Genomic DNA, 27,204 nt, shown 5'->3' with positions numbered 1-27,204 from the left:
GCTAAAAGGAAGACCCGTGCTGATCAAACAGTGGGAAGTGCAGCAGGAAGACTGAATGCTTTCTTAACAAGGGCAGAAACAGTATTTTCCCATGAGATTGCTTTAACAAAGAGACGCCTTTCTCTGGATTGTTTGACCGCCCAGAAGTGCTCTTCACTTGGTACTAATATTCCACTAACCACCTCACTAGCCTCACCCCCTAACGCATTAGTACCATTGCCATTTCCTGTACTTATAGCTGCAATAGTGGGCTCCAACTCCCTGACGAGCCTATAACTAGCTCTAAGTTATCAATAGTGGGCCGTGGTACAAACTGGGGTGCCCTGGCACTTAGTCAAAGCCTGTGAGTCCTTTCAGTGCTCCAGAACCATGTCTGATTTGTCTCCAAAGCGACAGGTGTCATCAAAAGGGATGTCCATGAAGGAAGCCTGGACAACCCAAGAAAACCAGAAATTTTCAGCCAGACATGGAGTCGAACAGGCAGCATCGATGACATTGATCTGCTCAGCGAGTCAGTTGAGTCAAACCCACAATGAATGGAGAGCTTTGCTGCATTTCTCCCATTTGATACTGCATGGGACAGGACAGCCTGGGCCTCCACGGGGACCTGTGTAACCTTTTCTTACAGGGAGTCGGAGTAATGACCCAAGAGGCATGCAGTGTTCACTGAAAACATTTTCTTACCCCAACTATCCACTCTCCTGGTTTCCATCTCCAGGTGTGTGGAAGAGAACAGGCCCTGTAATGTAGAGGCTTGCAACACCAAGCCTACGGAATAGGGTCGTTGGTGAGGAAATTTAGGTCACCTGGTGCGGGACGAAGGCGGCGAGCGATTGCCCCATTCAGATGAGCCCCTCTGATGGGCTTTGACCAGGTCCCATTAGAACATCAGTCAAGGCCTCATTAGAAGGCAGGAGGAGTTCTGAGGAGGAGACAACCAGCTGCAGCACCTCTGTCAAGATGTTTATCTTGTGTTATCAAAAGAGACTAGCTTAAATATGACCAATATTGTTAGGACTCTGATTAGATTTGTCATGGGCACCTCGTTGGTGAGTTCATGAAGCCCTCACCCACCAACCTGGTTAGTGGCATGCTTCATCATCGGCCCCACCCAGTGACACCTAATGTGTCCCGGGTGTGCTGCAACGCCTGATTACAGCGGAGCTGGTATTTTACTGAGAGTGCAGTGTGAGGTGTAAAGTGAAGTGTGAGTTAAAACGGCTTGGCGAGGGTCCCAGTACCCGAGGGTAAATTAAATTGTATTAACTGGGCCCCCGTCAGCGGTTAAAATAAGGCTTGGGGATGTTTAAGGGAGGCGAGTTACTACCTCCTACATCCATCAGTTGGTCCACATGTTTCAGCCAGTGCCTTAAAATAAATCTGGCTTTCCTCAGGACCTTTTTAAAATAGAGTGTAGTGCAGGTTAAAAAGGAGTGTAATCCAGGCTATGTGTTACACTCACTAAGGTGTTTCTCTAAGTGTGAGAGGGGATTCCCTCCTCATATATGCGCTTAGATTTTGCAGCCAATGCTTCCAGGAGTGAAGCGGTAAGGGGTTGACCAGCTTTTCTGGTCAGAGCCTGCCTTGTACCTGTTGCACCGTCCTTGTACTCCTGGAAGCATTGGCTGCAAAATCTAAGCATAGAAAACTCTGATTTGCAGAATAATTTGTTACGTCTGTCTGATCATTCCACCATGAGACTGTGTTTTCTCAAATTTGTTATGTGTGAATTGTGTATGAGAATCCCTTGGTTTTGTGGGGAGGGGGAGATTTTAGAGCGCTTCCTGAACATCTTTTGGCTAGGGATACTGCTGAATTTCTTTTTGATTTTGCAGTTCATTTGGCACTTAGAATAATTCTGAATCTGTGTGTTCTGTATAACTTGGCACCTGGCATTTGTTCTGTACAGGATGATTTTGAGATTTTGAAATAAAACCCTTCAACCTTTCTCCTGATCTGGAACTCAGTTATTGAGGGGTCCCAGTTACTTATAACTATTACTCTGCTAAATTGATATTAGGGTGGGTGTTTTTTAGCGCAAGATCAACACGGAGTAGCAGAACTGCCGAAGGTAAACTTTGGGGTGATTTAAATTTTGAGGTGTCTTGAATATTAGGGTATGAGGTTCTACTCCTACAGAGGCTAGGGACAAATAATACTTACTTCTCCCCAAAAGCCAGGAGAGTCTCCAAAGCATTTAAAAAAGACAGTGGATGCCATTATTCACTCTGATCGCTTGTTAGCCCATCAAATTGACACTTTCAAAAATAAAAGATTTAACTGATGATGCTAAAGAGGATCCCCCTTCTACATTGAACTAAAAATTGAGTAGAAATTATCAGCGATCTGATTCTGTCTCAATTGACTCAACTACATAGGCATTCTATAAAGAAGTTAGAAAACTAGGGTTAGAACTAGTATTAGAGAACTAAAATTAGAAGAAGAAGATGATACAGGCCTCTACTTGCACTGTGCTGCCACCACTATATCCTTCAGTGATGGGATAGATATTGAAATCCCTCATAACTCAAGAGAGGGTTGCAAATATTTGCAATCTTACTGCTTAATGTATATTAATGAAGCAGGAAACGGATTGTGACTCTAAGCGACCTGTTGTGATGCAAGGATGGAGTCCTGCATGGGACAGGAACATCAATCCATTCATTCACAGTTGATAAGTGCCTAATGTTTGTTTTGTTTGCAGCCCATGTCCACCAGAGACAAGGGATGCAATGAAATGATAAAATAGCTATTCTGTAAATGGCTACGAGACCATACAGAAGTCCATTGGCCCACTGTATCCAGACCCCAATTCCAGAGCACATATTCACAAAGTGGACCCTGTCCAGGACAACTTCCACCAGGGTTGGATTGGCCTATAGGGCAAACAGACAATGCCCGATGGGCTAGTCTGATAGGTCGGCATGTGGGGCAGTATTATGGCTGTGTGGGCCTGTTTTATGCCCAGCTTAGCAGGTTTTTCTGTTTATTTCCTTGATATTAAAACAAACGTTGCCTACCAGCATACTTTAATCCATACAGTCTTCCATACCTTGGAAATCAATTATGCATGTCTTTAAAAATTTAAAAACTTCCCCGATTTGCAAACAAGGGTACCTTTTTTACGTATGTTTTTCATTAATGAGCAAAGGGCACTTTTATTTTGGTGCCCAGGTCTACTTTTTGTCCAGTCCAACCCCGGCAACCACTTTGCGAAGCCAATGTCACATCCTTGGAGTGATGATAGGAATTGTTTGTGACAGCAATTATAGTAACAAAGCTTCGACACATTGCATTGTGAGGAATATGTCTCTTTCTTGTACCCCACCTTCACCTTAATTGCAAAGTCTTACACTTGTATTTTAGTACATTACATTGTGACTTGTTTTGTTGCAGACACAAAGTCTTATATTTTGCAATCTGCAGGTTTCGCAACCACACAATCATTGAATACATCAGTTTTCTAATTTTTCCTGTAACATATGTAGCATTCAGAATTAGCAACCAAAAATGTTAATTAACAAAGTCGAAGTATTACCTTTGCAAGATGACATATTTTCTGCTTCTAAAAAAAGGGATGTATGTGTTTGTTTTTACCCCTGATTGTTGATCCATAGGCTTCAATGTCAAAGGTTCCATTGATTGGAGCAGATGCAGCCTGGATTCTTTTAACCGTGATCATGGAATCGCTCGGCCATGTAGAGCCTCTGTAATTTGTAATGTTGCCTCCATCAACTGCATACTTCTTTAAAACAAATATAAATTAATTCATAAATGAATTTTAGGAAATACATTATTGTAAAACTATGAACCAACTAAGGTTTAACACTTTAACATCATTCCACAGTTGCAGATGTAATGTCTTACTTTTCTATTGGTCATTATGTCTGGAACAGGATAGTATTGCTCATTGACTTAGAGATACATCTTCTATAATTTTGCATTAATTGGACACTGCATGAGTCATAGAGAATGGGGATGCACCCACTGGAATTATGTGTTCTTTTAGCGGTTTAACATCGATTGAGAAGAGTGATAGTTGTGAAAAGGAAATCACTTTGTGTCAGGGTTATAAATCTTAATGGTCATTGACACAACATGCTCAAAAGACTTCTGAGTGCAAATATAAGCCACTTAAACCACAGCATAATGTGAACTTTTTCAGCTATAGCTATGAATTTCCAGGTATTCTTCTTACTATAAATTTGTGGACCCAAGGAACTATGTATGATTATAGATTAACATTGGGCACATGCATCTGTGCTGTAATCATTCGAGAACTGAACTGGACACCTGCAATGGCTAATCATGGAGCAGGCTTTATAGCAACTCCCAAAAGTCCCACATCAAATGATGCTGTACTAGCCAACAGGGTAGGGTGCTTATACAAACCTGAGCAAATGCAACTTCCAAGACTGGTATGTTAAAAACACAGCCAGATGATGAGATGGTCACAGTATACTGCTTGTCCACATCTGGCGAGGAAGGCTGGGTCTCATCCACTTGAATGTCATTAATCGTTTGTACTGTTATTCCTCTGCTGGCCAATGCTGGAGGTCTTCTCAGTGTAACTGCTAATGTTATAAACATATACGAGGAAGTCAAACAGTAGGACTGATGAACGAATATGACTTATAATTTCCACTCTATATAAATACCTTTGCAATGAGATCTCGAAGGAATTCAAATATTAATCAATAACGAGTCCTATGTAATAAATAACGTGGGTTCTACCTCTGGACTAATTTGCCTTTTTTTAATTATCAGACAGCGACGACGTATACATGCCACCAAGACAATGGTCCACAATGGTCCACCCACATGATTTAAGCTTGGCTATGGTGGTGACAACTCTGGAGTAAGTAATTAAGTATGTCTGCCTGCCCAATCATGATTGGCGGGCATATAGCCACTTTTTGACTGTCCATGACCGTCAGGCAAGTTGTGGCAGTGAAGGACAGTGAAATGGTAATAATACCCCTCTCTCCATAGGAGAGGACTCCCATGGTGAGGATGGCATTACATTTTTTTTAAAGCAAAATCCGGCTTTTCTTTTTGAAAATAAAAAATAAAACTATTTGGTGCTGTGCTGGGTCATGCTGATGCAGCCCTGCATCAAACGGTGAAATGCATTAGCAGGTCCCCTCCGTGATGGCGGTCTTCAAATAGCCACCTACAAAGTGGTGGAGTAATTCAATGAAACCCCCGAGCAACACAACAAGCAACAAGTCAGTAGAAAACAGTTCTTGTTCCTTTGCTGTATTTCTTTGTTTTTTTATTATTCCTTCTCCACAGGAGATATCAATCATTCAAGGAATTCACAATACATTCCAGTGAATCTTTTAGTCAAATCTGAAGCCAACACGTGTTTCGTCATTGGTTCATAAACCGAATAGACTTCATCAGGGCTCTTACCACTGTAAATTAAATTGTAGTAGTCAGTCTCATTAAAAGCCGATCCTCATTCCAGTCATATGAAAGGTAAGTATGTCCTCAATTCTTCTGAAGTAAGTCTGATATCCGGTTAAACCTATAATTTCACCCTTAGTCCATAATCCTTGTGAGGTCGGATGCCGACCTACACGGATCGCAGGAGTACTCACTGAATGCACGAGGATAATGTGGAATAAGGTTTAACAGGATATCAGACGTACTTCAGAAGAATTGAGGACATACTTACCTTTCTTGCGACTGGAATGAGGATTGGCTTTGGATGAGACTGACTACTACAATTGAATTTACTGTGGTAAATTTTTTTAAACAGCCCAGATGAAGTCGATTTGGTTTTTGAACCAATGAAGAAACACGTGTTGGCTACAGTATTGACTGGAATGTATAATGAATTCCTTGAATGATTGATACCTCCAGTGGAGAAGTTAGAAAAAAGAGACAAAGAAATACAACAGAGGAAGAAGAACTGTTTTCGTACCGACTTGTTGATTGTTGTGTTGCTCATTATTTTGTTCAGTATCGGGGCTTTGTCCTTAACATGTCTTAAGGGTGTAAGAGGCTACCCTGTCCCTCTGGAGCACCGTAGAATTTCTTTTTTCTAGTTACATAAAATTGATACTTGTATAGCGCACTACTCACCCGCAAGGGTCTCAAGGCGCTTGTACGAATACCGCTGTGGAACACATCCTGGCTTTCCCTGTGAGGCGTCCACTCCTGGGCATCCCCAAGGTGGAGGCCAGGCATCCTTAGCGTTGTGGGGGCCGTTGTGGAGATTAGGCAAGCTATTGCCCAGAGTTGCAGAGTGGGACTCCATGATTGGAATAGGCACCGAGGCGAGAATGATCAGGTCCGTGGAATTTTGAGCCCGAGGCGGGGAATTGAACCCTGGTCCCGGGCTAGACAACTGCATCAGGGTCTGCCGCTCTAATCATTGAGCCACACTTCTCCACTGGAACATGGGGAACCTGATAGGTTTGCGCATAAGATACTCATACCACTGACAATCCCTTACGCTGATGGAGTAATTTACTCCGACCCTCTGGTGGAAAAACAGGACGTCTGTCCATTCATAAATGCCCCTTAGTTGCTAATGCACATACCAATAAGAAGAAAATATTACTTCTAAGAGATAACATGTTGCAGTTAAAAATCTTGTTTACTAGTGAACTCCATAAACCCAATGGGACAGTTTTAATTTGATTTGACATATTCTACAATGTTTCCAATGTGGAGCTTTATTTTAATTAGGGAGTCGAAGATGTCAACACTACACAAATCGTGAAGACAAAGTACCATAAGTGTCATGGTCAAGTGCTTTCCATTGGCTACCTACAGCTATAAGGAGTGGGGTTTGAGGTCACTAATTTACTCAGAGAAAAGTACCAGGGTTCACACAAATGAAGGGGAAACCTTGTGCCAAGGGTTCATATTTGCCACAGAATGTATAGTTGGGTGGGAGCACTGAAATATCGGCATTTCAGGAAATACTTGTATGAAACTCACCACTCTGGTCATCTGTGGTAACAGTATCTCCAATGTACACCACATCCACATACAATGGGTGTGCAGCATCGATTGGATCTATATTAATTGCCTGCAAATTAAAGTTGGTTCCTTCAGGGTACTTCGTTTGTATAAGGTCCAGCAGATTAATGCATGTGTAGGACCAGCTGAAAAACAGTGAGAACAAAAGAGTAGTGTATAATAAATACCTAAAAACGTGAAAACGGGTTACAGGGTCAATAAGCAAAGAAAGGCACTGACACCTGATTTATACTTCTTTTTCTGGTCTGCTCTTTAATTTTCCCACTTTGGACTTTACAGGTTCCGCACAATCTGGCTACCAAAGACAAGTCAGACTATTCAGCCCCACTCAAAACAATCCTTCATTCAGTGCTTAATACCAATGAAATACCACCTCTGCTGGGACCATTAAAGAATAGCTCACATTGATGTGTCTACTCTTTTGTCTGACTTTGTAGTTATCTGTATTAATACACACTCAAGCTTTCTAATTAGGTCCTTGGGGGTACTTTGTCTACTGTTACTTTTCCGAGTCTGTTACTGTTTGAAGCATCTCACTCTGATGCATGATTCTGAGATATCACACAGTTTAAAGTTGCAGGATGACTATCACCAAAAGCAAGTGCTCCTCTCACATGTCAGAACCAATGGGTTCAGGGGGCCTCATTCTCCTTGTCACCACCATTCTTATGAGTGATCCCGCCACCCTTAATATTTTTGACTCCAACCAGCCCAGCCATTTATAAGATAGGTGTTGCTGAGAAAGTGTATTATTAGTTGGAGTGGATGGGAGTCAACAAGTTAAAATTTCACTATTCTAGTTAGAGCCAGAAAAGGTTTCAGTAATTTAAGCCCGAGCACAACCCTTTGTGTTACGATACAGAGCAGACGGGCTTACGTTGAATAAATTTATAAAGCATTTAGAAGAATCAAAACAGTTAAAATGTCAAAAACACAACACAATGAAAATCCTATTCCAATTGATAAAAATAGAGATAATTTTGGAAAACAAAATGACACAAAAAGGAAAGAAATTCAATAAGGGTAACTGGAGATATGCTTTCTTTTCTTTAATTATAAATGAAAATATTCTGAGTGGGAGTACTGTGTACAATGTTGCATCACTGAAGTCATAAGTATTAGGAAAAATCCAAACGTCACACGAAGACCAATTGTAGCAAATGAGGCACGGCCATTCAACAGGAGATTTGTATAGCCGCTGGTGTATGTTGGAGCCCACTGTCACAGATATATTACTAAAGCATACTGTGGTAATGTGCTGTCATTAACGGACAACACATTTTCCATAGAAATGGCCACTAAATTTGCACAGACTTGCAGTGTCACTGCTAAAACTATATAGGGCACTAACGAGAATTAATATGTGGGGTTTCAGCGAATATTTATTAATTGTGCATCATCAGTAACATGTCTTTATTGTGTTAATATCTTTGTTTCCATCACACTTTATAATTACAAACAATGGGATTCATTTGTGCTTTCAAAACTTGTGATAAATGTTTGAATATGTGTACAGTACATGGTAGGTATTTAAATTGTGTGTTTTAGAATAGTGGATATCCTAGAACCTTTCCTTTCATACCCCCTATATGACAGTAAGATTGTCACACAATTCACTTCACTAAATCCTCTCAATAAGCAGTCAGGAAGAGGAAAGTAAACACTAGTCTCCATGGTAACAGAATAAGGAGCGATTTGTCAGAAGACATGACCTGACATTTGACATTTGTCTCTGGAGAACATTTTACAGGATAAACACAAAAAGTAAAGGCATCTTGATTGTTTATTCATCTTCTAAATTCTAGTCTGGTTATGCTGGGGTTGCTGCAAGACCCTGAGCACCCTTACTTTGTTGCACTTGATCAGTACCTCAGCCCAATGTAAGGCAAATCATGATGAAGCCCAAGCCAGATACAGAAAGTAGGTTCGACTCAGTCAGACATTTTACCCTCTGACTTAGGGCCTAATTTATATTTTGGTGTAGAAGAAAATCTGCTGCAATGGTGACGGAGTTCCCTCCCTGCCAACATAATGGCTAGCCTGTCCGATTAATGTTCAGGCAGACCATAATTTGACAATGGTGAGGACTACTCAAATTCCTCCATTGGCCTGAAGAAGTAAGGGCCACAGAAGGTGTGGCTGTGTACCCACCTACCTAATTTGGATGAGTGGACAAAGAGCCATTTTTCAATGACCGCCAATGCCAAGACATAAAATCTGGCTGTGAGAGCACAGACAAGTGCTTAATGGCCCCTTCACCATGAGAGGAATCTCTTATGGTGAGTTGGGCATTGTTTTTTTTATTTTCAAAAATAAATTACAGCTTTCAGATTTTCTTTTTTGTAAATTAAAAAAGAATTAGAAGTTTGACATACAGCTCCATCATGTTGATAGAGCTGTTCATCAAACTTACAATGCATTGCAGGAACTGCTGTGACGGCCGTGCCCATCACCGCTAAAAATGTCCACAAGGCCAGTGAACATTTCACATTTTGATGGCCAGCACCTCCAGCAGGGTACAACAGTAATTTACTCTGCCAATATTGCAGGAAATGGGCTATCCACCACATAAATAAATCAGGCACTTAGTCTCTCAAATGGAACTCAAAAATCCTCAGCAGGCCAAGGCAGCAGGATGTGGCTGGGAGGGCTCCACAATGTTGGTTAAAAATTGACAGATGATAGATCCAACCCAGATCTTTGACTGAGAGTGAGCATCTGAAAAGTTTTAGTACTCTATCCATGAAATCCTTGTGCTTGTTTTGTTCGCCCTAAGTTGGCAGTGTATGCCGAGAAGTGGGTCCCTTGCTCACTTTGCCACTGGATTCAAGCTAGCCTGGCTCATGAGGGGTGTTACCCCGAAACCGGTCCCAGGATGCTTGTTTCCGGTCCAGGAAAGACGTGGCTTGACAGTTCAAGCTGGACTGTTCCCATCGGGAAGATGGTCATGACTGATTTGCATATGGCTGGGTCCGAACTGGGATGGTGAAATGAGCTAAAGAACTATGATGGATCCAACCCAGATCTGTGACTGGGGTTGAGTATCTGAAACGTTTCAGAGCTCCATCCATCAACTCCTTGTGCTTGCTTCATTCGCCCTAAGTTGGCAGGATACGAACAGATGTGGTTCCCTTGCTCACTTTGCCACTGGATTCAAGCTAGCCTGGCTGATGAGGGGTGTTACCCTGAACCCGGCCCTAGGATGATTGATTCCAGTCCAGGAAAGACATGGCTTGGCAGTTTGTGCTGGACTGTTCCCATGAGGAACAAGGTCAAGATTGATTTGCATATGGCTGGGTCTGAACTGGGTTGGCGAAGTGAGCTAAAGAACGATGATGGATCCAACCTTGATTTGGGACTGGGGTGAGTATCTGAAAAGTTCCAGCACTCCGTCCATCATCTCCTTGTTGGAATCAACAAGGACCCAGAGTAGCCATTGACTTTTTGCCATAAAGCTTCAACCAGGAGAAATTCAAAATTCCCTCACAAGGATGGTCCATCCCCGTCCAGATAGTTTTGGTGCCTTCACCTAGTGAAGAATTCCTACCTTTGGACTTAGTCTCCTTTTTGGGGATCAGATCACTTCAGCAGAGCAAGGCTGTATGCTGTATCCAAACATAGGTCCACGAGGCTGGCTACCCTATCCACAAAATTATGCAGAAAAATATTTTCAGCTGCGGAAAACCTCTGAGCAGGGGCAACCTGAATCTTTGGCCAATGAACCTTTATGGGATTGACTTGGCTGGCTTGTCCTGGTCCACCAGAGGTCTTTGGGGATAAAAGGTTTCTAAGTCACAGGGTTTTCAGGATGTAGGGGGAGTGCACTTTGGCACAGCCAATGGGGTTCTTCAGGAAAATGGCTTCTATCAGCTTGCTGTATCCCTGAACAGGAGGTCAGTCAACTGACCTTTTGCAGTGCATTTCTTTGTCCTGGCTACAGGTGAGATCAGGTCCAGCCTTTCAGGTCTCCTAACAGGTATCAACAACCAGTGCAGTTCTTCTGTCTTTTACAGGTCCAGGATTGTTCTAAAGAGGAGGTTCAGGGGTGCCACATGTATTTATTTATATTTATTTATATGCTTGTATAGCTCTGGACTTGACCCCCGAAGGGGTATCTCCGCGCTTGGTTCACCCTAGATGCCTAAAGACTGAGTCAGGAGGTGCACAAGAAAATTAAGCTGTCAAAAATAAATGAGTTTTCAGTGAGTTTCTAAAGGCCAGATAGTTTGTATTTTGCCTCAGAGTAAACAGGAGTGTGTTCCAGAGGGTGGGGCCCTTATATGAAAGTGTTCGACCACCTTGTCTTGCCTTCCTAATTAGGGGAATCTGAAGCAACAGTTGGTTGCTGGACGGCAGGAGGCGTCCAGGTTATATGCATCCAGGTTTATATGTATATCTGTCACTAGCCTGTGGGTTGGAGTGTCCGCTGACTCCCTAACCAATAGGGAAAAGGTTTCCAGGGGTAACCATACTCATATTTTCAGCAGCTCCTGTGTACTGCAAACAATCCCAAGGTGCCCCTCTCTGCACAAATCCAACATGGAAGAACCTTTCCCTCCTGTGCATAGTTCCTGTGCCAACCCCAGAGATATAGCCATGGAAATAAGCACTTCTCCTGTGTAGTCACACTAAACCATTTCTGAGGGCACCTCCTCTCCCACTGCCATTGGTGCTTAGCTAGCTAGGTAGACAAAAACAGCTCTGACCAGGTGTTAGTGAATATATGCATGCGTCAGGGTACCTCTTTGAAGTTAATTAAGTTATTTGGCATAACTCAGATGGTCCTCCTGCCAGAGAAACAGAACACCTCCCTATATCCACAGCCTTTGTCTCAGCCCCGGGAGAACGTTCACACCTCATCAAGGGGCTAGTTAGCTCCTCAGTGACAGTTATCTGTTCATGCTAATGGGATTCTAGAGACTTTAGGCTGGAAAAAGGGTGACTTTCTAAATATTAATTTTCTAAAATATTTATTGCATATCCTACATTACCAGTGAATTGGTCTTGCAATACATTTTCCAAAAAGTCTGAGAAAAGGGGGTGTGGCCAGGTGGCCCAGTGTAATGGCTGCTTGATCAGTGAGCTCCTTCCCAACTTGTCTCCCCCGCATCTATCCGCCGCACATATCCGGGACCTAAGCCTATTTCCGTGCACCGTAGGGGACACGATCCTGGCTCCTTTAACTCCTTCTTTGATCGGAGGCCGGAATCCCGAGATACAGCCCTGTCTGGAAGAGGCCTTCAACTCCGCCGAAGCTGGGACCTGGAGTACTAGAGGACGCCGCTTCAGAGGTGAGGAGGGGCGGCAGTGTCCTGAAGCTAGACCGGGGCCTTGACAGACTCACCCCATAAAGGCCCTTCACAGCGAGACACCCCCCGGGAAATCCCTCCTGCATACCGGCGTGTGTGCTGATTGTGGGGGGAGCTGCCCTGGGGGACGAAAGCCATCAAATTAGCCTCAAAGTTCCCTGAAACTGTGGAGGAGACTCGGGCCATACTTTCACTTTGTCCTGTGGCAGGAGATCTTCCCGGAAACGGAGTAGGGACGGGGGAACAGTGATCCAGACTGAGATTTCACCAGGGTTCACCCTGCATTTCATAACTTTACAACGTGCAGTGGCCCCCATTTCTCCCCCACCGCAAGGGAACAACCTGGCTCTGGTGCGCAGAGCTCCTCTGCCAGACTGAAGGCCTTGAGGCGGCAGGCCCTGTGCAAAATCCTCTGAACCTCTTACCGGGGACTGCAAACCCAGCCGCGGCCCGTGGAGGGAGTTTTGGTGGGGCAGAGAGGCGGGGCGGGGGAGGGGCAGGTTGGGGGATGCTAAAAAACAGAATATGGATATTTGGAGGTAAGTAAACAATTTAATTAATAGAATGAATTTCGTAGCATGCCCTGCACCGCAAAATGCGATGCAGGGTGTGCTACGAAATTCGTTCTACTAAATAAATTGCTTACATACCTCCAATTATCCATATTCTGTTCTAGAGTCCATGCTCGCCTCTCCCGCATCGATTACATCATAGTCCCTGGACCGCAAATTTCTCATATCCATGAAATCCGACACTTAGCTAGGGGTATTTCTGATCACTCCCCGCTTTGGGCCTATTTTAAAGAAATTGAGGGATTACAGCGAGACCTCCAATGGGCAGGGAAACCACGAATTGCACCTAAAAACGAACTCTCATTTGGAATGATGGTGGAATCAGCCTGCCAGACATCAGGCAGTACTATTGTGCATCACACCTAGTGGCAGTCAATCATGGTATCTATGGTAGGCCAGATGACCGGGGTTATAACATGGATAGATGGCTCCTCCCCGGGGGGAACTATAACTGAGTACTTTATTCATAGCCATCGTTGGGATGGGGGAAGAAACGCTGGGTGACCTATGGAAAATGAAAGGGTTTGACAGGTGGGATCTAATCGGAATCTGGTGTATTCGAGACCTCTTGGTAAAGGGAGAGGTTAGGTCGTTCGCTATGCTTCAGAGCCAACATGAGCTAGCAAAATCAGAACTATTTTCTTATACGCAGGTGCGACACAAACTACAATCACGCCTGCCAGTGGGACTCTGCCCTCCAGACTCATCTCCCCTAGAGCAGGGGTGTGGAATTTATTAAAATATCTACTTGTCCATGGGGCAGGTTGCTTCATAAATCTACTTGTCCTGTAACAAAATCCACTTGTCCCTTTGGTGCCATGTAGTGGGGCAACACATTATGGCAGCAATCTCATTATATAAGAGCTCCTATATAGTCTCTCTGACTATGCCAGGGCTCATACCATAGTAGTGTTTGAATACTAGCAATCCCTTTATGTTGCCACGTTTCTGCAGATCTACATACTGGGACTGAAGGTAGTGGTAAGCAATAGTTCCAGGGTTGGAATGCCCTTTTGAGTCTGTGCAAACCTACTACCTTGCATGTTTTAAGGGTTTTCAACAACTCTTCTCTAATCTTTTCTAATTCTGAGAAATGTTGGAAATTTACTCCTGATAATGGCAGAACAAATCTTGCAAAAAAGAACTCGGGGCCAAGATGACAAAAGCTAGAAGAGTTAACTTGTTTGCCCCATATTTTCAAATGAAGGCTTGAGAGTACTCTAGCAAAATTGTGGGGACATTTTGAAAGGATCTTGGGTGCATACACAGAGGATTTTGACCAGAAACAAACTTATGAATAGTTTTTACTTTGTGCTATCCAGATGTGCTCCACCATCATTTTGTCCCAGAAAGCCATCTCACAAGTCTGCAGATAGATCGAAAGGAAGGAGAGGTTTTGGAATAGGATAAAAAAAAAAAATCAATGGCAACTTAAAGAAAGAGTGACATAGGTGGGTGTTAAAAACACAACATACAAAGTCAGAGAGAGCTGGGAAAAGTGGAGATTTGAGGACATTTGCAAAAGAAGAAAGAGGAATGAAAAAATGATGAAAATAATGAATTTACAGTAGACGTGACAGTCACCTTGGTCAAGCGGTTAATGTGGAGGTGGCTGCACCAATATTCAGCCTCTGAAAATGGATAATGTCCCCAGAATTTGATTATTACTTCACAAATCTGTAGGTGTCTCCCTCAGGACGGTAGCCAGAGAACAAGTCAATAGAGACTACAGAGGCAAGTGTTGCACCTGTGCACTGTCCACAAAGAGCGTAAAAGGAAGCACCTATCAGTATCCTCCGGGTGTAACAAGTTCTAGGCATGCCCTGACACCAGAACATGGGAAACCCCTGCCATCACATGTATGACAGAGGTGACAACACTTAAACATTTACATCAACATTACTTGGGCTCTTGAGATGGAAACGGTTTTACAATGGGAGTCAGTGATGACCAAGAGTTTACATGGAGAGCCAGGGATGTATCGGGGTGTGCAGGGTGAGCTACAGAGGGAAGCTGTGATTTCCTGAGGTAGGAGTGATGTAACAGGATGAGCAGGAGGCAGTGATGTAACTGGATGAGCAGGAGGAGTTGCATAGGAAGGCAATGACCCCCTTAGTCGGGGGTTACAGTGGAACCACTGATGGCCCATTAGTTCACAGCTAAAAATTGGAGAGGTGTTAAAGAAGGAACCACTTATGGCTTCAGGGGATGGAATACCACAAAGCTAGGGTTATGCTGATTTTTAAAGAAGAGAGATGGTTTGGGGTTTAACAGAAAAGGGAGATGAGAAACACAGCGAACTATATGGATGGTAGAGAGCAGAAAGAGATAGGAGAGCAGTAGAGCAGGGAAATGGAGGGATAGTGGTTTTACATTGGTAGTTTGAGAACAAAGGAAGGGAGCAAAAGTTAGCTAGAGATGTATAAGGATTTAGATAAAAAAACAAGAAAAGAAAGGGGACATTGATGGGGTAAGAAATACAGCATGGGGCAAATCTGGGTTTCAATGGGAAACTGGAACAGGGGCAGAGACTTTAGACACAGCAAGGGAAATGAGATGGGTTGTACAGGGAATTAGAAAAATGACAGAGCTGCAAACAGGAGAAGGAAAGGGTGGTGGACATAGCTTGTGGTGGTTGGGGTGTTGCGTAGCGAGTAGAGGAGGTTCGATAGTTGGTTCTTTTGTCATTTATGCTGGATGACAAACAGCATAAGTACACATTCAATTGCTTCTACTGCCTCTTCTGAGAGTTTTGCAAAGTTAGCTGTTTCTGCTTTAAGCAGCTTCTAACTGGTACTTTTCCATGTAGTGTATTTACTTGTTTTGCATGCGATTACTTTCCAGCAGAATAAAACGTCCTTCCTGACTTCCTAGGATTAAGAGCCTTGGATTTGTGTGGCATTTAGTGTCCAGCTCCATTGCAAGATGTAGCTGAGAAAGAAAATCTGGGGCGCTAGAGGCAAATTTCTTTGGACACAGTTACATTACCTTCTCAACAGAGTTTACTTTCAATCTATTTTTAAGAAGCGCTTTTCTGTGCACTGCATAAACACATTGTCCTGCCATACATGCTGCTTTAACTATTTACCCATCCCAGTACATTTGAAGTACATTTCTGGCTAATGTAGGCACACAATGCACCAGCTCTTATTGAAATGTGGCTTAATTATCGGCTGCCATACGAGGGTGCGGAGCCTCTAACCTTTAATCCCAACCACTTAACCACATTGTGTGATCCTGGGCAAGTGTTGCGTTTTCATGGTCCTCATGTCCTAATCTTCCAGGATTGGTTGTGCTTAGATAAAGGTTAACCCCTTGTACTAAGCGCTCCCTAAAACAACTAAATTTTTCTAAACAGCATAGGAGCAAGTGGTTTGACCAAAACTTTAATGGCTTTTGCAGGGGCAGCGAGGTCAAGAAGAGCTTTCAGAGACTTGCTTGCAATAAATTAGATAAAATATGTGTTATTGTGATGCCTGTGGACATGCCTGTCTTAAGTGAGACTAGAGCTTTAGTCCCTGTGAGGGCCTGAGGTCACCTATCCCGCAGCAGACATGGTAATTGGATGCCTTTCGTCCTGGCTATAGCAGAGATCACCCTTAGTCTAGCGCCCCAGTGCTTCCCTAAAGTCATGCTTACTGCTGCACAAAAAAGCATGTAAAGTCACATACCATTTTAAGTGCAAGATTTTGGTAATCTTATTTAATTGAAATTAAGGCTCAGGGCTTTTAGTTTGTGGTAAATATTTTACTTGCAAACCTGCCTGCAAAGGCAAACTATGTTTTGCACTTTCTAATTTCTTGCTTGGGCCTCGAAATTCCTGGATGTTGAAGGGACAAGTGAAAAACACACTAGTTTTCTAGGTAGAAGGCACTGACAAAAGGCTGGAGCAGATAAGCCACGAGGAGAAAAAAAAAAGCATTGTGCAGAGTTAAGAAGTGAGAGGCTCATGGATAGGAAATTAAAGATGAGAGCCGTAGGGAAAGTAAGGAGCTTTAATGTAGACCCTATCTGAAACATGAGATGCCCAGGGTGGGGAGCAGGGGCTGTAGGTGAGGCCAGTGGAGAGCAAAAGCACTAGATAAGTGCAGAGGGAAAACAATGTGCGAAGGGAATGGCCCGTGAATTACTTCACGGCAGGCCTCAAATGCGAGTGAGTGGGGGGCGACCTGGGGGCTGTATCTCAGAGGCCCAGGGCAGCACATCTGAAGGGTGAACAAAGAGCCCAGGGGAGAGCAGGTTCCGCCAGTCTTTTACCCCCAGATGATGTGGCTGTTCTCGGACTGCAGAAGCGGCGTCATGTTTCCCTCTTGCTCTGAGGAATGAAAGGGCCCCGAAGCCACAATAAATCTTTGTGGAGAAAGACAACAAGCTCTTAGCTGATAGTGCTGTGCAATTTCTGTAAGAATCTCGGTGTCTGTTCAACAGCCTGTGAGTCCGGGCAAATCTTTTAATCTCCCCTTGCCTACAGCAATATAATATGAATGCGTCCTAGTGTAATGTGACTCGCTCTTCTATAAAGCACTTAGTTTCCTTCAGGTGTCTCATTTTACTATAGTGCTTGGTCCACTTGTCCTTGGGACAAAACAGACAATAAAACTTCTTGCCCTTGCATGAAATCTAGATGTCTCGGGCGTCGGGCGATACGAATTCCCCTCCCCTGCCTAGAGGACAAAATACTTGACGGACATCTACTGGAGAAAACCATATCCCTTATCTACAAAAAGCTCATTAACAATATGGACAGCCCCCATCATGCACTGTGGGAAGTGAGTGACGGTATTGAAATGGACGATGAAGACTGGCAGGAAGCGGTATCCTCCCCTAAGATAGTTGCTATCCCAGCGCACTTGCGTCTTATACAGCTAAAAATCCTATATAGAGTCTATCTAACGGACCTCAGTTTTTGCATATGGGGACCACTGACGGGGGAGATTGCAGAAGGGGCTGCAATCACTTAGGAACATTCATTCACATCATTTGTGACTGCACTCATGTCCAATCGTACTGGGGGAAAATACATGAGGTAATTAGTGAAGTCCTGGGAATTTCACTCCACCCAGAGGTGCGCTGTTGCCTCCTTAATATCTGGGATCCCACCGATTTAAATAGCTATCAAACCCAGTGGGCTATCCTAGGTTTTACAATAGCCAAGAGGAATATTTGCCAGCTCTGAGGAGCCGCAAATACCCCTATTATAGCAAACTGGAAGAATGACCTCGACTGGTGCATGTTCAAAGAAAAACCGGTCTATATCGCCCACGGCAGCCACAAAAATGGTCCAAAATGTGGGACCTTTGGAACACTTATAGGGGGGATATCTGTAGTCAGCCCCGCGGAATTGATTGGGATACTGCCTCCACCCCATGACTTCCTTTATATAGATGTAATTGTCGATGAACTCTACTTGTTCTCTCTGTTAGCGTACATGCCTAATCCTACGTACTGTATATAAATGTCAATTATGTTAATAAAAAGATTTATTAAAAAAAAAGTCTGAGAAAAAACTATGTTGTTCGTTTCCTAGCCTTAGATAACATTACTAACTTTAATAGGTATCACAGTGCTTTCCTATAGAAAAGATAACCTTAACACAGTGAAAATAGCTTTGTCGCTTGTCAATCTAAGGACATGTTTAATGTTAAACTTTTACATGTCCTGATTTTACACACCATGCACTCTACCTTTTGCACAGTAAGAACTACTAACGGTGACATTAATATTTATAAGGCAGGTCAGGCCTGTAAAATATGCAGTTTACAAATTGCACAAACAGGCTACAGTGGTAGGCCTGGAGTCATGGTTGTGCTGTCACAGTAGAGGGTGACACAATAGGTGCTATAGTCTACCTGTGACATTAAACTTAGAGGTCCTGGGTACATTTTGGACCGTATACTAGGGACTTCTATGTAAGTTAAATATGCCAATTAGAATGTAGTCAATTTCAACATAACTTTTTTGGGGTAGTAGCACATGCACTGAAGCCTGGTTAGCAGAATTCGAACACACAGAGTCAAAAGGGCAGCAGCATCAGTCCAAACAATGAGGTGCTCATGCAAAAAAAGGCATTTTCGTACAGTATTCTTAAATATCAGTGCCTCTTGAAGCCTACTTTGGGTGCTAAGCTACAATTAATTCTTCCAGTAAAACACTGACTTTTGGACTATTATGTACTTTGTGCCTTAATCACTAACCACCAATTTAGTGATGGACCATTTCACTGTCACTCAAACTTTGACCTTGTACAGACTCCATTTGAAAAACACTTACTTATATTTCAGAGGAAGAAATACAAGCTAGCGTTTCAGTAACGGATGATTTGGGTTCTGTGAGTTTTTTAGTAGTTCACTATGGGCCAAATGTACGACCAATGGAATTTTCCCCGGACAAATTGCGACAAATTGCGAGTTGCAAAATCCAATGTACAGCAGTGTCTGAGACACTGTTTGCGATTCCCATTGGGGTCGCAAATTGCATGCCTCATGCATATTAATGAGGCTGTCGCAATTTGTGATGCCATTGGGAATGACTAGCAGTCCCAGGGATGGTGGCCTGCTGGGGTCAGCACACCACCATGTTTGGGATTGCTTTTTAATAAAGCATTTTTTTAAATGCATCCTGTTTTCCTTGATGGAAAATGGGATGCATTTAAAAAATAAAAATGAAACGTTTCAGGTTACATTTTTTAAGGGCAGGCAGTGGTCCCTGGTACCACTGGCTTCCCTTAAAAATATGTGGGCACCCTTCACATTTGCGAGTGCTTTACCACCCTTCTGGGGTACTAAGATCTATCTTTTCTGGAGATTTCCACGACTTGTGATCTCTATCACATATGATAATATTTCCCATAACATGATGAGGTGGTGATAGAGCCTTCCTACATAAGTGAAATTAAACATTTTGAAGGGAGTCACCTTTCGGTCTACAAATGTGCCTTCTGCCTTAATGCCTTATTATCAGCAACAACAACCAAATTACTGCTCATATCCTGTCTAATAGAAAAGATACCAAGAGAAGGCTTTTTTCCAAAGGTCTAATGGATTATTTTTCTGTTTGAAGAAATCTTAGTTCAGTTTGATCATAAAAGACAAAACTCAATATCTAACAAATTGGGAAGGCCTTAACTTGTTCTTGTGGTTTCATTGTTAGTTGCATCTTTTTGAAGTGACTTTTGTGTTCAAGACCAGTTTCGAAATGTACGATTTATGCTAAAAACCAAATTTGTGAAGGTCTATAAACAATGAAAAGCAGAACACACAAGAAGTTTATTATGCGAGGAGAGCCTTCCTCATTTACTTTCCTTAGAAATATATGCACAAATGTGCCAGTTAATTTGTATCAGTTTGATCAATCAAAGGAAATTTGTAATTCTTTATAAATGAACATTTTCATGTATGTATTCAAATGAGGAGTTCACATTTAGACATGTAACATTTTTATAACAACTCTTTCAAAACAAGTTGTGGACTTTAATGGATTATACTATCTTTTTACTATCAACAGATACAGAAAATAGTGTAAGAACCATCATCAGTGGGTAAGAAAGAATGTGCTTTGAAATTAACCCATTAACATTCCTATCTCATGTTGCAGTAGTTCTTACGTTTTTCTAGGGCAACAACACAGTATAAAGCTTTAAACATCAGTCTGCTTTCATACATTAGGAGAACAGATCATTAGATACACAAGGCTACTCAGATAGGTAAGTTACACTTGTGAGTAATTTACATGTGTAACTTTGCACTTACACTTTTAAGTAACTTTAATACTTTTGACTATTTACAGAATCCCAGTGCAAAGGTACTCCAAAGTGCAGACCCTAAAAAAGGGTGTGGAGGGAAATTAAGGTGTAGTGTACATCACTACCCAAAAAATATTAGTAGGTCCAGTACCACACATGGACAACCTCTGTTACTACAACACCCTCTCATAGAAAATAACAGAGACAGGACTTAAATGTAAACTCCTAAAGATATAATGTTAATTTACATTAAATTATTTAAAATAGTAAAAACTGTGATGGTGGAGCTCTCCCTATGATAAAGTATAGTAAACATTCCTGAATATATTTTTCATATGAAGAACTCTGCCCTGATTGGGGAGTCTCTCTATCATCAATCCTAAGGAAAATTAGAACATTGGAATGTTGGGAGCACCTCTGAAGACAATGGAGTGCTCCCCACATCTACTAGAGGGTAAAGGCCAGCAGAGCAACCTTCCAATGTTTTACAAAGGCCTCTCGGAGCTTGAGGGGATTTAAATCCCATTGAGTTTCGAGAGGCCTTTGTTTTATTTGTTAGAACATTCTGCATTCTAGTGGTAAAATGTTCTAATAGCCTTATAGTCCTTCGTAGCAGGACTATGCCGGCTATAAAAGTCATGCTCCGTTGTTAAAGTCCCTCGCCTTCGGCTCGGGCTAGCGGGCTAAAAGGCTATAGTAAAAAAGTGTATTCAGCTTGGAAAAACTTTGTCAAAATATTTGTACAATAAATATTATTGTAAATTAATTGTATCTAGTTATTTCAGATATAGAACTAAATAAAGTAATGCTACAGGAAAACAGCGAATACATGTTTATTTATTATAAAAATAATACAATTAATTACAATTATTTTCTGAAGTTTAAATTTAAAAATAAAATCCCACCTAAAGTAAACAATTACAATATTTCATTATTCATTACTGTGTATCAAATTGTTATAAAAGTGATGTATATAATTATTTAAACATAATTTAATTATAATATAAAGCAATTTAATGTAACAATCATTTTAAAATGTAAAGAGATTATTCAAATATATTTTAATTAAATAATAAAGATCTACTACTAGTGGGTGTTTTTTAACATTAAATTATAACTATTCATATTTTTTACTTGTTTAAAGGATTGATTTGCTAAGAGTTTTTATAAGTCCCTAACTCCATTGATTTCTATGGAAGGTTGTTGCAATACCAGTGTTTAGCCTAGTGTGGTGCTAGACCTACTTCAGCCCTAAGATGGAGTAATATACTTCCGTCTTGGGTCCCTTTTTGGATGTAGTAACTTTAAAAAGGCATTTTGTGAATAGCAATGAGTTTACTCTGTAATGGGAAGGTATGCCTTGCTCCCCAAACCCCTCCTCATTCTTGCCTTACCCCTCTTTACTCCTCCATTCACTTTTACAAAGTATTCCACATTTAACAGCCACTCCTCTCTGTCCATCCCACATTTATTACTAAAACATTTAATTTCGTATAAGGAGACTCCACAGTCCAGGCAGAGTTCTCTGCATAGAAAAAGATAGGAGAGGCAGAAGCATAAACTCCACTCACAAGTTTGTGAATAGCATTTTGTGATTCATTTTCAATGCTGTTGAAGTACTACAAAACATACAACAAAATGCAGCTTGTGAATAGGTCCTGCTGTTTTTTAAGAGGGTACCCACATTTTGGTACTTGTCCCAAGTGAGCCCAAGTGGTCTAGGCCTCAGAGGAAGAGACATGTTAAGCCATGGCACCTGCTCAACTGCATGTGAATGGATTTTTATTATGGGGTAGGCATACGGACATGCCCAACATGCACTACATCACAATGAAGTGAATCTGCTGCCAGGAGGCCTGTGTGTGCCAGAGGGACTGTGCGGCTGCCTAAGTCATTAACCCCTTAGGTGCGCATGACGGCCCCCGGCTGTCATGCTTCACGGAGGGCGTGTGCGGAGGACGGCCGGTGGCGTCTAAATCCCGCCCACTATTTAAATGGCCCGCACAGGGCGAAAATGTGCGTAGCGCCGAAGGGGTTAAGTGAAAGTGCACCTATGAAGACCAAGTTGCTGGTGCTGCCCGAAAGCATCTTGAAGTGACATAAGTCCATAGATCTGTGACCAAAAACAGACTGCTTTGCTGCCTCACCATTGTAAGGACCAAGCTGCACAATCATCTAGGAGGAAGAAGGCTCTGCTGCAAGCTAATGGCCCATCTACTTTTGGTCAAAGGAACCGGGAACTGGAACAAAAATTAGGTCTACAGCTCCCACTCTTACAAAGGTCGAGCAGACAAGGGGTGTGTATTCTTTGTTTGCAATTCCTGAACCCATAGAGGTCAGTTCTTCTTTCATATGTCTTTTTTAGACTGTGCTCTAGACTCAGCCTTTGTCAAGAGTGATGCTCCTCACAGAGGGGCATTCCAGAATGGAGTACCCACAACAGAGGCACAAAGTGATGTGAATATTCTGCACCTGGTTATTGCAGCCATTAGAGTGAATGATTAAGACTTTTCTGCAGCAAAAGTACCTCATTCAATTTTTAAAGGGAGCCTGTGTCCTCTTTCCTCATCTTATTGTCTTTGTTTCTCTCCCCCAGTGTCAGGAATTTCAGCAGTAAACGTTCACTTCCTGTGAAAGTAAAGTCCCTTCCATCATGGAGAACTTGAACAGGCCAAGGACTTTCAAAATAACACTCACAGGCTTCCTTTACCCCAGCTCACTCACACATGCACAATGTGAATAAAACACATACATACAAACTTGCACTTGGGATATCATGCAAGTAACTGAGTTCACCTGTAGCAGTTGAAATTTACACTAGTGGCCAGTAGGCCAACACTCCTGTGACACATTTATGTCTGGTCACACAAAGAATACTAAGAGTACAGTGTGCGACACACACTACAATCACGCCTGCCAGTGGGACTCTGCCCTCCAGACTCATCTCCCCTAGAGGACAAAATACTTGATGGACATCTACTGGAGAAAACCATATCCCTTATCTACAAAAAGCTCATTAACAATATGGACAGCCCCATCATGCACTGCGGGAAGTGAGTGACGGTATTGAAATGGACGATGAAGACTGGTAGGAAGCGGTATCCTCCCCTAAGATAGTTGCTATCCCAGCGCACCTGCGTCTTATACAGCTAAAAATCCTATATAGAGTCTATGTAACGGACCTCAGTTGTTGCATATGGGGACCACTGACGGGGGAGATTGCAGAAGGGGCTGCAATCACTTAGGAACATTCATTCACATCATTTGTGACTGCACTCATGTCCAATCGTACTGGGGAAAATACATGAGGTAATTAGTGAAGTCCTGGGAATTTCACTCCACCCAGAGGTGCGCTGTTGCCTCCATAATATCTGGGATCCTACCGATTTAAATAGCTATCAAACCCAGTGGGCTATCCTAGGTTTTACAATAGCCAAGAGGAATATTTGCCAGCTCTGAGGAGCCGCAAATACCCCTATTATAGCAAACTGGAAGAATGACCTCGACTGGTGCATGTTCAAAGAAAAATCGGTCTATATCGCCCGCGGTAGCAACAAAAATGGTCCAAAATGTGGGACCTTTGGAACACTTATAGGGGGGATATCTGTAGTCAGCCCAGCAGAATTGATTCGGATACTGCCTCCACCCCATGACTTCCTTTATATAGATGTAATTGTCGATGAACTCTACTTGTTCTCTCTGTTACCGTACATGCCTAATCCTATGTACTGTATATAAATGTCAATTATGTTAATAAAAAGATGTATAAAAAAAAAGTCTGAGAAAAAACTATGTTGTTCGTTTCCTAGCCTTAGACAACATTACTAACTTTAATAGGTATCACAGTGCTTTCCTATAGAAAAGATAACCTTAACACAGTGAAAATAGCTTTGTCGCTTGTCAATCTAAGGACATGTTTAATGTTAAACTTTTACATGTCCTGATTTTACACACCATGCACTCTGCCTTTTGCACAGTAAGAACTACTAACGGTGACATTAATATTTATAAGGCAGGTCAGGCCTGTCAAATATGCAGTTTACAAATTGCACAAACAGGCTACAGTGGTAGGCCTGGAGTCATGGTTGTGCTGTCACAGTAGAGGGTGACACAATAGGTGCTATAGTCTACCTGTGACATTAAACTTAGAGGTCCTGGGTACATTTTGGACCGTATACTAGGGACTTCTATGTAAGTTAAATATGCCAATTAGAATGTAGTCAATTTCAACATAACTTTTTTGGGGTAGTAGCACATGCATTGAAGCCTGGTTAGCAGAATTCGAACACACAGAGTCAAAAGGGCAGCAGCATCAGTCCAAACAATGAGGTGCTCATGCAAAAAAAGGCATTTTCGTACAGTATTCTTAAATATCAGTGCCTCTGGAAGCCTACTTTGGGTGCTAAGCTACAATTAATTCTTCCAGTAAAACACTGACTTTTGGACTATTATGTGCTTTGTGCCTTAATCACTAACCATCAATTTAGTGATGGACCATTTCACTGTCACTCAAACTTTGACCTTGTACAGACTCCATTTGAAAAACACTTACTTATATTTCAGAGGAAGAAATACAAGCTAGCGTTTCAGTGACGGATGATTTGGGTTCTGTGATTTTTTAGTAGTTCACTATGGGCCAAATGTGCGACCAATGGAATTTTCCCCGCACAAATTGCGACAAATTGCGAGTTGCAAAATCCAATGTACAACAGTGTCTGAGACACTGTTTGCGATTCCCATTGGGGTCGCAAATTGCATGCCTCATGCATAATAATGAGGCTGTCGCAATTTGTGATGCCATTGGGAATGACTAGCACTCCCAGGGATGGTGGCCTGCTGGGGTCAGCACACCACCATGTTTGGGATTGCTTTTTAATAAAGCATTTTTTTAAATGCATCCTGTTTTCCTTAAAGGAAAATGGGATGCATTTAAAAAATAAAAATGAAACTTTTCAGGTTACATTTTTTAAGGGCAGGCAGTGGTCCCTGGTACCACTGGCTTCCTTTAAAAAACATGTGGCCACCCTTCACATTTGCGAGTGCTTTACCACCCTTCTGGGGTACTAAGATCTAACTTTTCTGGAGATTTCCACAACTTGTGATCTCTATCACATATGATAATATTTCCCATAACATGATGAGGTGGTTATAGAGCCTTCCTACATAAGTGAAATTAAACATTTTGAAGGCAGTCACCTTTCGGTCTACAAATGTGCCTTCTGCCTTAATGCCTTATTATCAGCAACAACAACCAAATTACTGCTCATATCCTGTCTAATAGGAAAGATACAAAGAGAAGGCTTTTTTCCAAGGGTCTAATGGATTATTTTTCTGTTTAAAGAAATCTTAGTTCAGTTTGATCATAATAGACAAAACTCAATATCTAACAAATTGGGAAGGCCATAACTTGTTCTTGTGGTTTCATTGTTAGTTGCATCTTTTTGAAGTGACTTTTGTGTTCAAGACCAGTTTAGAAATGTACGATTTATGCTAAAAACCAAATTTGTGAAGGTCTATAAACAATGAAAAGCAGAACACACAAGAAGTTTATTATGCGAGGAGAGCCATCCTCATTTACTTTCCTTAGAAATATATGCACAAATGTGCCAGTTAATTTGTATCAGTTTGATCAATCAAAGGAAATTTGTAATTCTTTATAAATGAACATTTTTATGTATGTATTCAAATGAGGAGTTCACATTTAGACATGTAACATTTTTATAACAACTCTTTCAAAACAAGTTGTGGACTTTAATGGATTATACTATCTTTTTACTATCAACAGACACAGAAAATAGTGTAAGAACCATCATCAGTGAGTAAGAAAGAATGTGCTTTGAAATTAACCCATTAACATTCCTATCTCATGTTGCAGTAGTTCTTACGTTTTTCTAGGGCAACGACACAGTATAAAGCTTTAAACATCAGTCTGCTTTCTTACATTTGGAGAACAGATCATTAGATACACAAGGCTACTCAGATAGGTAAGTTACACTTGTGAGTAATTTACATGTGTAACTTTGCACTTACACTTTTAAGTAACTTTAATACATTTGACTATTTACAGAATCCCAGTGCAAAGGTACTCAAAAGTGCAGACCCTGAAAAAGGGTGTGGAGGGAAATTAAGGTGTAGTGTACATCACTACCCAAAAAATATTAGTAGGTCCAGTACCACACATGGACAACCTCTGTTACTATAACACCCTCTCATAGAAAATAACAGAGACAGGACTTAAATGTAAACTCCTAAAGATATAATGTTAATTTACATTAAATTATTTAAAATAGTAAAAACTGTGATGGTGGAGCTCTCCCTATGATAAAGTATAGTAAACATTCCTGAAAATATTTTTCATATGAAGAACTCTGCCCTGATTGGGGAGTCTCTCTATCATCAGGTATAAGGAAAATTAGAACATTGGAATGTTGGGAGCACCTTTGAAGACAATGGAGTGCTCCCTACATCTACTAGCCGGTGAAGGCCAGCAGAGCAACCTTCCAATGTTTTACAAAGGCCTCTCGGAGCTCGAGGGAATTTAAATCCCATTGGGTTTCGAGAGGCCTTTGTTTTATTTGTTAGAACA

The 27,204-nt window shown here is 41.9% G+C and overlaps 1 protein-coding gene across 1 annotated transcript in view; it reads right to left on the bottom strand.

Moving 5' to 3' along the window:
- Positions 1-27,204, bottom strand: part of LOC147724578 (fibrocystin-L-like) — a 1,433,379-nt gene that overhangs the window by 860,602 nt on the left and 545,573 nt on the right. The window contains exons 23-25 of the mRNA XM_086966122.1: positions 6,955-7,121; positions 4,393-4,574; positions 3,598-3,745 (exon numbers count right to left, since the gene is read on the bottom strand). Coding sequence (XP_086822248.1) covers positions 3,598-3,745; positions 4,393-4,574; positions 6,955-7,121 — 497 coding nt within the window. The remainder of the gene's footprint in view (positions 1-3,597; positions 3,746-4,392; positions 4,575-6,954; positions 7,122-27,204) is intronic.

This window comes from Lissotriton vulgaris, chromosome 4_1, assembly GCF_964263255.1.
Source record: "Lissotriton vulgaris chromosome 4_1, aLisVul1.2, whole genome shotgun sequence".
Classification (NCBI taxonomy): Eukaryota; Metazoa; Chordata; class Amphibia; order Caudata; family Salamandridae; genus Lissotriton; species Lissotriton vulgaris.
The sequence above is the reverse complement of the archived record's forward strand: the minus strand, read 5'-3'. Positions and strand labels throughout refer to the sequence as shown.